This window comes from Hyperolius riggenbachi, chromosome 4, assembly GCF_040937935.1.
Source record: "Hyperolius riggenbachi isolate aHypRig1 chromosome 4, aHypRig1.pri, whole genome shotgun sequence".
Lineage (NCBI taxonomy): Eukaryota > Metazoa > Chordata > Amphibia > Anura > Hyperoliidae > Hyperolius > Hyperolius riggenbachi.
Window position 1 is genome coordinate 215280837 of NC_090649.1, and position 13777 is coordinate 215294613.

Genomic DNA, 13777 nt, shown 5'->3' on the forward strand with positions numbered 1-13777 from the left:
CCCTCTTGATTCGATAGGTGAAGAGATAATAATTTTTAATAATGTGCTAAATTTAAAAACCTTACCTTAAGATGGTTAATGGCTCTACCTTTGACATGGGAGACTGAGGTTCGAATCCTGGCTAGGATTAGTACCTATTTAGTAAGAAGTCTTTGGGCAGCTAAGCGCTTTGAGTCCAACAGGAGAAAAGCACTATACACAATGTTAGGATTAGGATTACAAATAATGGCACTAACAAACATACTATTAAAAAATGTTTAAAAATTATTATCACCCATATCCTTCCTAATTTGGTATACTTCTTTCCTTACATCTCTATCTATACATGCTTCTGTTTTATGACATTTCTCCCAGAGTAAAATGAGCCATACATTACTTTTCTTCTATATTGCTGTCACTTTCGGTAGGTAGAAATCTGACAGAACCGACAGGTTTTAGACTAGCCCATCTCTTCATGGGGGATTCTCACGGCTTTATTTATTTTCAAAACCACAGTAAATAGCAGTTGCTCCATTAAACTGCTAAAATGGTGTGTAGCGAGCAGGGAGGCTGGACAGCATCTTTGTACAAGGCCCAGTGCACACCAAAAACCTCTAGCAGATCTGCAAAATGCTAGAGGTTTTTGAAGCAGATTTCAGAGCGATTCTAGGCATGTTTAGAGAGGTTTTCTACACATGCCTAGCATTTTTTGGAGCGTTTTTGTGTAACAGATTCCAAATATTGTTACAGTAAAGCTGTTACTGAACAGCTTCTGTAACAAAAACGCATGGAAAACCGCTCTGATCTAGCGTTTTTCAGAGCAGTTTTCCACTTTCCTATACTTGAACATTGAGGCGCAAACACCTCAGAAATTTGAAAAATGCTGCAGCCCCTGAGTTTGCGTTTGTGGAAAAAATGAGCTGCTCTGGTGTGCACCATCCCATTCACTTTTATTAGCCAAGTGGTTTTTTCCCTGCAAGCGTTTTAAAACGCTCCAGAACCGCTCTGGTGTGCACCAGCCCTTTATCCTTTTCAAGGAGTGTCTTTATAAAGAATAAAGGCCATGTTGAGAATCCCTCATGAAGACATTGACTAGCCCAAAACCTGTCAGTAATGTCAGATTTCTAATACCCACTGTAAGTGACAGCAACATAGAAGAAAAGTAATTTATGGCTCATTTTACTCTGTGAGAAATGTAATTCTTATTTCTATATGTTTATATTTATTTTAAATTTTACAATGTTTTTGCCATAGTGGTCCTTTAAAGTTTACCTGAACTCTTGCACAGGACAGAAGGAAAACGGAAAGAAATGCACCCTATATGTGTTTAGTGAGTTTAGCCTGTCTAATTCCCCCTCATCTGTGTCTAAGCAAAAGTTGAAATTTGATCCCTCAGCTTCCATGAAAGCAGGAAGTAGAAACACTGCATATTTATTGCAGGATTTGTATCAGCTGTAACAAAGAAATGTTTTTCTTTAAAAATTATTATGCTGTTGCATATCTTATAGAGCAGAGAGGAAGTTCTGAGTTTAGATCCACTTTAACCTAAAAACAGGAAATAGAAACTGATAGAAAAAGAAAACACCTCTGTTTACATTATCTCACAGTTCACACAAAAGAACAGAGCTTATAGCTTCCAACAGGAAAAAAAATATCTGCTTGACAAAAATGTTTTATGAAGTACAAAAAATATTAGACAACTATCATGCAAGTCTTCTCATGCAAAAAGCAAACATAAATATAAAAGCACAAATTACAAATCTATGTCACCTTCACATCTTGGCACGGTAGAACTCCACACTACATTCCCATCTTGTATAATACAAGTGATGGATTCAGATCCTTGTGTTTTGATGAAGCCTTCATCACAATGAAAAGAGACTGAACTTCCAAGAAGAAACCTGTCTCCAAACCTCCTTCCATTTATAGGGATTCCTGGGTCGTGACACTCATTTTGACCAAAAGCTATCATGGAAAAAATGTTTTTAGTTTCCATATATACCACATTTTATGAGAATACAACACACACAATGAATACAAAAAGTGTGAAGCTAGCAAGTCAACATTTTAATACAACCATAAAGATCCACATAATTGGATGTACAGTTGGAAACTACATACAAGAGTTCTAGGTTTGGGACTAGGTTTTTGGTTTATATTGTCCCCTAGTCCTAGCTTCCTTCAGCAAAAAACACAGGTAAGTCACACATGTTAAACACAGTTCAGTCACCAGACTTCTCCCCATATCTGCCTTAGATTGTGATAGTGGCACTAGACTGTGAGCCCTGCTGAGGGACAGTAAGCATTGTTATCTATTCAACATTCTCTGTATAGTGCTACATAATATTTTTAGATGATATAAATGTACAATAATGGTGATACTTATTCCTGAATTGTAAAGTTTCTATACCTTACAAAAAAGCTGACTTACTTATCGTAGCCCAACCCTTTTACAATTCTGCTACTACAGTAAAACATTTTTTTTAAGTTTGGCTGTTTGTTGGATGCAGCAAAGTGGTAATATAAGAATATGCCATATGCATGGGGGTGACAATTTCCATTGTTCCATGCTTTATCCTTTTAATCAAGGTTTTTGTTTAAGAGTACCACCTGTTCTTTACTAAAAAACATAAAAAGCATATAGTTTTCAAGTTGTAGAGAATGGCACCATCAGTTGTATCTTTGCTCTTTTATTGTTAAAAAGACACACAAGACATCTTGATATAACAAAGTTTCAGAGGGAGTTCCTCCTTTGTCAAGTAAATGTCAGTGTCTAAAGTTACGTACAGTCTGCTTTATATAGTCAACTAACATAGAAATCAACTTTCACCTATCCCTAAGGGAGCCTTTCTTGTGACACTTGATGTGGAGAGCCTCTACATCTCCATCCCACATGATGGAGGTGTGGAGGCTGTTGAACATATTCTTACTTGTGCTTCTGACTTTAGTAAGGTTCAGGTTGACTTTCTATGTGGTTTGCTTAGATTAGTACTAACTTGTAACTATTTTTTGGTTGAGGGCCAGTTTTATTTGCAGCTTAGGGGCACTGCTATGAGCTTGAATGTGGCCCCATCCTACACAAACATCTTCATGAATCTGTACGAGGAGTCATTCGTATATACAAATAAATTATTTACGTCACATGCCCATTGTTGGTATCGTTATATAGATGACGTTTTTTGCGTGTGGGTGGGGCCACATTTGAGCCTGGTTGAATTGGTTGAACAGTTACATGTACAATGTCCTTGCATACGTCTGACCATACATAGTGACCAACAGGAGGTGAGCTTTCTGGACACGATGGTGAGGTTGTCCAAAGGGGGGCTGAGCACAGACTTATACATTAAGCACACAGACACCAACTCAACATTGTGTTTTGATAGCTTTCATCCTCCCAGTACCATACTTTCTATTTCGAATAGTCAATTCCAACGGGTCAGTCGTATAGTTGATACAGATTTGAGAAATACCAGAAACGTTGTTATATCAAGATGTCTTGTGTGTCTTTTTAACAATAAAAGAGCAAAGATACAACTGATGGTGCCATTCTCTACAACTTGCAAACTGATATTTGAGTCGGGAGTGCTGCTTGACTCATTGTTCTGGCACATCGCTGAGACGATACAATAGGAGTGCTGTCCATTGATACTTATAAAAAGCATATAGTGATTTTAAAACATTAAACTAATAGTATAAATAACTACAGGAAATAAAAAATACCTTAGTATAGATAAAGATAATTACAATTTAAAAGTTTGCTGATTCTGAGATAGTCACAACCATTAAAAAGTCATATAACAGCTTAACTGTATCAAAAGATATTTGTCATTATTACCATGTGGTGGCCTTTTAAAGTCCATCTAAATGTACTAATTCATCAAAAGGTCAACAATGAGTAATTTTTCTTTTATACTTAGATAAGCTCACTAGTGTCCATGCAATAGTTAAAAATAAACAGATATAGAGAGTGACTTGGGGACAGTGTCCATATAGCTAAACCCCAGGAGAGGTCAGAATAAAGCAGGTTATCCATTTCTGTGGCTTGGTCTCATGACCCAAAAATTTCAGGTTTAAAAAGTTCTAAAGGAAGTTGTTTTTTTTTTTTTTTTTCACCAGTATTCTCAATGATTTTAATCACCTGGATATATATTTAGAAAAAAATCTGGACTTGAACTATTAGCAGATCTGTCTTTTAGATAAAGAGATGCATTTACAACAGTATGTGAGAATATCCATAGACAGTGATTTAGCAATTTTAATATACTGGTGAATGTATTGTGTGTTACTATGAAAAATATACAACTTAAACAAATGCAGAAGCTGCCAGACTAGAAAGAGTTAGTTCTACTGTAAACTTCCAGGAAAAACAAAGACAAAACCTATGTCTCTGCTTTCTTTTATGTAAAATAGAAGTGAAACCTGAACCTGACAATGGTACATTCAGCTTATTCCAGTAACATAATTAAATACAATACTGATCAATATTCCATGATCAAAATGCCTATGACTGATGTTTAAAAGGTCTTACTTGTGTAGGTGATATTAAAGCCTCTTCCAGTTGTTGAGTGATCAGATTGAAACTCTAAGCGCACTATGTGACTATTGCTTGCAATCTGAGAAGGCACTTCATTTCCTGAAAATGTACCAAGAGCAGGCAATTCTGCAATGCCCTCATCTTTTACTGCAACATAGTCAAACTGTGGCTCCACATCAAAGTCATTGAAGATGAGATGAATCCGACTTCCTGGCTCTGATATAATTAGCCATATGCAGTTCATGTTGTTTCCATATTCTTCAGGATAGTTTGGGGATAAAATTATTCCAGAAGGGGTGGTAAAATTAAAGAAGCAAGAAACTGTGAGGAAAAAAATATATAATTACAAATCAATTTTCAAACTAAAACACACACACACACACACACACACTTGATGTGTGTGTGTATGTGTATGTGTGTGTGTAATTTTATTCGAGATTTAACTACATTTTCCTGCACTCAATCTCATTTTTGTCATGTCACGCATGCCTAAATTATTTACTATTTTGGATTGAAACATCACTTACATGTCTGTGATCTATTACCTGCATATCAAGTCTTATCCATAATGTTTTTGGAGACAGGAAGGGTATAGATTACAGAGAGAATACATTGGATCTGTAGATTTAAAGGGCCAGTGCTATGACTCAATCAATGTTTCTTATAGAAAATGTTTCATTATTTTATCTACAAAATAGATTTACTACACACGCATTAGAAAAAAAAGTTCTAAAGAGGAGGTCAGAAAAGAGAGAATAAGCTGAATTAAATCTAGGAAACATTTTTGGCGATGTATGGAATACAATGTGTCGTTTTTACAAGATGACTAAGTGATGAGGACACTGGGACAAAATTAACAGTAGCTCTGCCCATCGAAGGGATATACCATGGCCTAATGGAGAAATGAATGCTTTTCCAGCTTGCACAATCTTTACGTGCACTTCAGTCACACAGTACATTTTAAAAAACAAAAGCAAATGCAATGCTTATATTTTGTCACTGAGACTAACTGAGCTCTCATCTAAGGTCAATTAATTTTGTTGGCAATGAGAGACCGCATATTCCATGAATTGCCAACTGATTGAACATAAACGTACATAATTACTACTTATTTGTAGTGTGCATGTCATATTATCTGAGAACTGTGTAAATGTCTTTATAAACTTGACTGTAATTGTTTAACTAAATGATGGCAGTGGCATTTCTCCTTGCGTCTATTTTCCCACATTATTTTCCTATGCTGTTATTTACATTTCAACAACACGTTTGTCTGGTTTCCAATTGAATACATCCAAAATACAATTTAGACATGGATGTCAGTTTTTGGACTCTATGGCAGTTGTCAGTTAACTGTTCTTGTCCTATTTGTGTCTTAAACGTAGATCAGAATGACTTCTAGAAAAATAAGATCATTTTTGAGACTTAAGCTGACTAGAGATGTAGCGAATGGTTCGCCTGCGAATGGTTCCAGGCAAACTTTGGGGGTTCGCGTTCGCCTGCAACAGGCAAACTTTTGCGGAAGTTCGATTCGCCCCATAATGCACTATGAGGGTCAACTTTGACCCTCTGCATCACAGTCAGCAGGCACATTGTAGCCATTCAGGCTACACTAAGCCCTGGAGCCCCACCCCCCCCCTTATATAAGGCAGGCTCGCTGGCCATGACACTCACTCGTGTGCCTGCTGCAAATAGACAGACTAGGGAGAGCTGCTGCAGATTTTTTCTCTTAGGGAAAGATTACTTAGGCTCTTGGCTTGCTCCTGGCTAATTGTTGGGACACCTACCTATGCCTACCTACCTATACTGGGACTCCTACCTATGCCTAGCTAACTACTGGGACACCTACCTATGCCTACCTACCTATACTGGGTCTCCTACCTATGCCTACTTACCTATACTGGGTCTCCTACCTATGCCTAGCTAACTACTGAGGCACCTACCTATGCCTACCTACCTATACTGGGGCTCCTACCTATGCCTACCTACCTATACTGGGACTCCTAACTAGGCCTACCTACCTATACTGGGTCTCCTACCTATGCCTAGCTAACTACTGAGGCACCTACATACCTATACTGGGTCTCCTACCTATGCCTAGCTAACTACTGAGGCACCTACCTATGCCTACCTACCTATACTGGGACTCCTACCTATGCCTACCTACATACAAGAAGATAATAACTTATTATCTTCTTGTTCTTATTATTAATAAGGCCTTTGCTTCATTGTGGACAGACCAAATTTGATCAGCTGGACAGTCACTGTTGTTCTATCATTGAGCTACCACAGCCTGGCGACCATATGGGCTGGAAAACTGCCCCGGCCTGCACTCTGGCCATGTTGCGCATCAGTCCAGCACGGCCGTCACTACGCATACAGCTGTTTGCGGTGTGTTACACATTGAGTTTGGTGTGTCAGTGTGAAGCAGAACTCTAATTACACTCCCTGATTGATGTATACACATGCAAGATGTTTGAAAGCACTTTAGGCCTGCAATTTAGCATTCAATGTGATTTCTGCCCTTAAAACGCTGCTTTGCGTCACATCCAGATTTTTCCCCGGGACTTTGGCCATATATCCCACTCTGCCATGCCCCCGTCCAGGTGTTAGACCCCTTGAAACATCTTTTCCATCACTTTTGTGGCCAGCATAATTTTTTCTATTTTTCAAAGTTCGCATCCCCATTGAAGTCTATTGCGGTTCGCAAACTTTTACGCAAACCGAACCTTCCGAGACATCTCTAGAGCTGACCAAACAATAAAACCAAATTATTCTGGTTTTAGGTTTATAAATTACATGGAAAAAAAAACGTATTTTCTTCAATCACTGAATCTCATTTAATTTTAAAAATCAGATTAATAAATACCAGAAAGAACATTGTGGACAATTTAAATCAGAAGAAAGTTCTTAAAAAATGGTTGATGTATAAAAAATGATAATTTAAAAATCAAACTGGGTGAAGCCAAGTATGAGTGCCATGGTTTGGATTCATTTGCCAACACTCATAAACTGCATGGTGTATGCATTTGATATATTGAGGGACAAACTGCATGGTCTATGTGTTTGATATATTGAGATGCTAGATCATGAAGTCGCTTCATAAATATGACATGTATTTATAGCTCTATGGAGTCACATAGAACTGAGCAGAACTGAGCAGTTACTATAAATAACACTTACAATATAAGTTGTACCTTAAAGTCTTTAAAAACTGATGAGCTACAAATGTTAACAGCCAGCTGGATGACTCACTGGTAGTGATGAGCACAATTTCCACATACAGAGCTGTAATTTTGCATCATAATTCACGATTACAATGCAAAATCGTAATGTGAAATTTCAGGGAAATAGTTTGAAAATGTAATCAGAAACCATAATTTTGCAATTTTGTGTAATTTTTGTGAAATGTTGTGCCAAATTTAGTGGGTAATTGCAAAGTCCCCATACATGCAATCATCAGTCCCACAAGACCCTGTAGTTTTTGAGAAAGTCGGTCTTAAAAATGCAAAGAAAAATGTTTTTTAAATTGTCATTTTTCTGAGTTTGAAAAGCTGCCTCTTCACAACATCCACAGGACGCACTGCTATGACAGAGCATACACGGAGGACAGGGGATCGGCAGGGACTATAATAGAGTAAGCAGTCGTCAGCTCAGACGGTAACACAAGTGTCAGTCGAGGGGGAGGGAGACAAGCGGAATGCCGCCCCAGGGCCCATGCCACCTGAGGCAGATGCCTTACTTCACTTGGCGTCATGGGCCAACTGCCCCGAATACAATCTAGTGCTGCAGTGATCGCCTACACAGTAGGGATGAGCTTGAATTTGTGGCAGTCATTTTCTCTTTAACAATGTGCACTTTCACCTCTCTCAAGCAAGATATACATTTTTTGAAAATGAGAACTTTGAAAATGCATTTTCTCATTCCCATGGCTTCAATATGTTTGGTAAATATGTGTTTTCACAAGCATTCTTATAAATTTTCCTGGATGTTCTCATATGTGTGAAAATGAGTTTATTTTTTTTCATGCCCATTGCCTTTACCACCTTTGGTGAAAATTTGCCTGAATATTTTGCATGTTCTCTCATTCGTACAAACATGTATTTTCTCATGTTCATAGATTTTTGCAGAAATGATGGTGATATTAAAATGGCCATATTCAACGAACTACTACAATGTAGTGGGCAAGTAGAAGCAGTATAGAGAAAAATCGAGCAACCACGCTGCTCTGTATACTAGGAGCAGCCCTCTAATGGCCAATCAGTGGCTTTTCTGTCAACAATGCAGTTAATAAAAGGTTAATATACCTAACCAAGGTATATAAAACCATTGACTAAAAGATGTCACTGCCAACTAGTGGCATGCAAGAGCTAGGTCCAATATTTGAATGCTACACCTCCTGTGGCCTCTATTTCTGTCCTATCTATGGTAGAAAAAGCAGCAATTTTTGGTAAACATGCCACAACATAGAGAAAGCTTTTTCCAAAATGAAAGCAGCATCAATAGTTCCAAATGTTATCCCTACCTGGGGCATCTTGGGATTGCTTTATACAAAAACATCCCACTTGTTGAGTTAAAGCATTACTAAAATCGGCATGGGATGTTCACGCTGATTGGCATGAATGCAGCGGCAGCCCCAGGACCGCTCCACAGCAATTGGAGTGAAGTCCTGGGGCGGGGTTTTGCAGGAGATTGCACACCGATGCATGTGCATCTCCACTTGAATGATGGAGCTCCACTCCGTCATCAGTCTACCAGTGGAGTTCACGTCTAATAACACTGTACAGCGATGCTATCTAAGGCAGCGCTGTACTGGGGACAGCTGTGTGACACAGCTGTCCTCCTGGGAGGCACTGTAAAATGATCCACTGTCATAAGCTGATGACTATGACAGCCGATCATGCTGATTGGCTGGCGGGGAGGGAGGGAGGGTAATAAAAAAAAGCACAAATTTATAAAAAAAAGACAAATAAATACATAAATAAATAAATAAACATCCCTGCAGGAATCAGAGTCCACCAACAGAAAACTCTGTTGGTGGGCAGAAGACGGAGGGGAAATCACTTGTGTGCTAGATTGTAGGGCCCTGCAGCAAGGCCTTAAAGCTGCTGTGTCTTAATTAGTAAACAAAAATGGCCTGGTCACTAGGGTGTTTAAGCCCGTGGTCCTTAAGTGGTTAAAAGTCAGTATTAAGGTTCAAGGGGAAATGATAAGCAAATTGATTAGATTAAAATAATTATTTTGAAATTTGCGTCCATAGAATGATTGTTCCCCTCTAATTGGCACCATTAATGGCACCCACTTGGGGCATTGTATAATTAATTGTTTGGGAGAGTGTACCATTAATGAGCACCTTAAATATAAAATAAAAATGCTGGCCCATAAAGCCCTCATTAACAGCTGAAATTAATGCAGACAAAGTCACAAGCACATTCATTTTTTCCCATGAGAGTTTCCTTTATATTTGATAATAAATTAAAGTCACAGGGAAAACATCAATGATTGGCTGTGTTGTTCTTTAGTTGGAACTCCTGCCCAGCACAGTGCAGAGACCTAGACGAATTTAGAAAGACTCTAAACTTTTCAACTCATTAATTCATTTAAAATATTAATCTGTTTCACAATGTAATCAATTTAGCTGAATTCTATTCAGTAAATTTAGTTGGTATTTTTAGTGTGTATTAGAAACATTTTCAACATGTTAAGACTACATACTGCCATATTTTCTCTTTTATATACCTAAAAGACTTACAGACACAACTTGGCTTATTTCCAGACCACTGATTATTTTGTTGACACGTGATTGTCTTTTCTCCCACAAGTTCAAAGGCCGCCAGACATTCAAATGTTAGTATATCTCCATGCAGGAAACTGGTGCCATTCCTCCTGCCATACACTGGAATTCCTGGGTCGCTGCACCCGCCTTTGTCAATTTCTAAAAACAAACAATCAAGAAATAACTTCAGTTTAATGAATACAGTAATAAAAATAACAATATCAAACACTATTAATTCCATCCTAAGATAATAATGGTCAGGTGTTTTGAAAAACAGCAATTTTAGCGGTGAGCAACACTTTACTATGATCTTATAAGCAAGGACTCAAAATATATCTGAAATGATCTAAATACCATAGTTACTTGCTTCCTGTTCTGCTTCAGTCCCTTGGAGGGGACACACTTGTTTGTGAGCTGATGGCCATGTTCTGCTCATATTGGACATGGTCACTGAATACTTTGATAACACAAAATCTCCTGTGTCTCAGGGAAACTACATGAAATGTAGGTAGCCTCCTCAGTGTATAGTGTTGTGTTGTAGTTTTTTTTTTTTTTTTTAGTACAATGGTGCTTTTAGAAGATAATGGTTTCTAGAAATCCAGAATTCCAATAGGACTGCTGTCTGCTAAAACATAACTCTGAATAGCAGTGAGAGGTTGCAGTTCAAGAGTTGGTTAGGTTAGGCTAGTCTCTTCGGTTGACAGTAAGACATTAGTTAACTACACTGACTAATAGTCTATTAAAATTAGTTAGTGATGGCTGGCCTTTACAGATGATTGTTTTCTGAAGAGCATATGGTATTAGTGAAATATGAATATTCTATACATAATATTGATTGATTCATGACGAGCAGTATTTTTTTTTTGTGTGTGTAATACTTTGTTAAAGGGAATATGAAGTGAGAGGCATATGGAGGCTGCTATATTTATTTACTTTTAAACAATACCAGTTGCCTGGCAGTCCTGCTAATCTCTCTGGCATCAGTAGTGTCTGAAATACATGTCTGAACTCTGAAACTAGCATTTCTAGTCAGACTTCAGCCAGAGCATGTTTGTTAAGGGTCCATGGCTAAAAGTATTAGAGGAAGACAATCAGCAGGAGTCAGATAATTTGTATTGTTTAAAGCGAAAGAAATATGGAAGCTACCATATCCCTAGTAAAAATTACTAAAAATTACTATTGTATCTCGGTAACAGAAAGCTTTGAGTGTCTTTAGTTAATATTAACTTAATATCACTTTAATGATGTTTAAAAAAAGAGCTTATTTTACTGTAAGTGGACTTTGCATTGTTTGGTCACTGGCACAGTGACCTTAGGCTCTAGCACACCAGGATATTCTGCATGTGCGATCCCCCACGCCAAGAGTTGTTGTCTTTAATTAATAGCAAATGTATACCCAAAGAGTGAATGCTGTAATTCAGCATTAGGGCTGGTTCACACGGGCGTCTGCCTGGATTTCAGAGGCGTTGTGTTCTGCAGCATTGCGGCAGCATCACGTTCGAGCTTTCAGTGGCTTTCAGTGGCGTTCAGTTGCAGTCAGCGTTTTTCTCCCCCACAGGGGGACATTAGCCGCAACGGTTAACCGTCCCAGGACGCTACATGTAGTGTCCAGGGTCGCCTCGAACGCCAGGGAAAAATCGGGATCTGAATGCAACGTTCGTGCAAACGCCGGTAAAAGCCGGGTACAAATGCTCCCATTCACTTGAATGGGAGCATTTAACGCCAAGTCCCGAACGCCGGCGGTAAACGTGGGGCAGACGCCCGTGTGAACCAGCCCTTAGTTTAATGATGTGAACACTTACACAACCAGCTAATTGTTTCTGTAAATGAAAGTATTTTTTTAATATATGTTTGTTTTTCAACTGCATTGCATGTGTTATTGGTCTCATTGAATGTGGGGAAAGTTTTTGCAATAATTTATTGTGGTCTTTTTTTTTTTTTTTTTGCATTACAAAAACCTGGTACTTTTTAAATCCACTGTATGCAGCATATCAAAATTTGGTGCTGACGAAAGCTCAGATAAAGCAATAGAAATCAATGCACTTAAAAACAGCATCTCACTGCTCAAGCTGAATATGTTAAAGGGGAACTGAAGAGAGAGGTATATGGAGGCTGCCATGTTTATTTCCTTTTAACCTCTTGAGGACCATGGTGTTAAACCCCCCTAGTGACCAGGCTAATTTCAGTGAACTTGGTCACTACAGCTTTAAGGCCAAGCTGCAGGGCCGTACAACTCTGCACACAAGTGATCCCCCCCCGTTTTTCTCCCCACCAACAGAGCTCTCTGTTGGTGGGGTCTGATCGCTCCCCCATGTTTACTTCTTTTTAATAAACATTATTGTTTTTGTTTTTTTTTTAAAACTGTTTCTTTAAAATCTATCCCTCCCTCCCTCTCTCCAGCCAGCCAATTATGGCGATCGGCTGTCATAGGCTTCTGCCTATGAGAGCCGATCGCTCTCTTGTCCCCCAGAGGGACAGCCGTGTGACACGGCTGTCCCCAGTACAGTGCTGCTGCTGATCACAGCGTTGTACATGTAAATACACGGCGGTGTCACTGTGTACCCAGAGGTGCCAAGCGTATTTTGGACTCCATGCTGTGTATCACTCCAGTTGTTTATTGCCTGAGGAAGCGGGATTTTGCCCGTGAAACGCGTTGCAACTTGTCTTTGGAGTATATAAATAAATTATGTATTACTTGAATCGACAGTATCTGTGTCTGTTTTAGGTTGGCTGGTCCACCACCGCATCCCGAACGTTTTAAACGTTTTAGTGACTTTTATCCTACTGGCGCCTCTGTACAGCTCTACACATCAAGAATCCACCATTGGTGGAAGGGTGGTACACCCTCCTTTTTTCCTCTATCCACAGAGAGCGACGTCTTAATCCTGAGTGGGGACAGGCTTGGTCTCCCCACCTGCCTATTCAGTGGTTGCCTTGGTTTGTAAGTACAATACTTACGTTTCATCATTATCATTCGCACTCCTCCAATACAAGCTACACTATATTGGGCTCTCGGTTTTCTACCTTTTATATTGTGTGAATACACTAGGTGAATGCATGTTTGCACTGGACTCCCAAGCACTATATTAACAATAGAATCCGCCAGTAAAAAGTTTGCAAAGTGTGCCAATAATTTGCGCTAGTCAGATTTTATCACTTGGGACTGTAGTGCCCCCCTCCCCCTGTCTATAAGATTCAGATGCTGCATCACAGTACTTAGCTTTTGTGTCAGTCTGTGCTCAATTAGTAGTTATTTTACAATGGCATCCTGTTCTGCTTTTCTTTGTTAAATCATGTTCAGCATGTACTATATCTGGGAAATTATACTGAGGGTGGTGCATATTATTATAGGAACAGTACAATATGTTATGGAGAGACAGCAAAATTGTGCATTTTCTCTTTTGACATTTTAAAGGCATCATAATCTCTATTTAAGGCATCATAATTTCTATTTAACAGACTATGTCTATATAAGAAAGCTGTTGGACTCA

General features: G+C 38.7%; 1 protein-coding gene across 1 annotated transcript in view; it reads right to left on the reverse strand.

Moving 5' to 3' along the window:
• Positions 1–13777, reverse strand: part of CSMD1 (CUB and Sushi multiple domains 1) — a 2205021-nt gene that overhangs the window by 649650 nt on the left and 1541594 nt on the right. Inside the window, 3 exon segments of the mRNA XM_068281348.1 lie at positions 1750–1944; positions 4508–4834; positions 10263–10445. Coding sequence (XP_068137449.1) covers positions 1750–1944; positions 4508–4834; positions 10263–10445 — 705 coding nt within the window.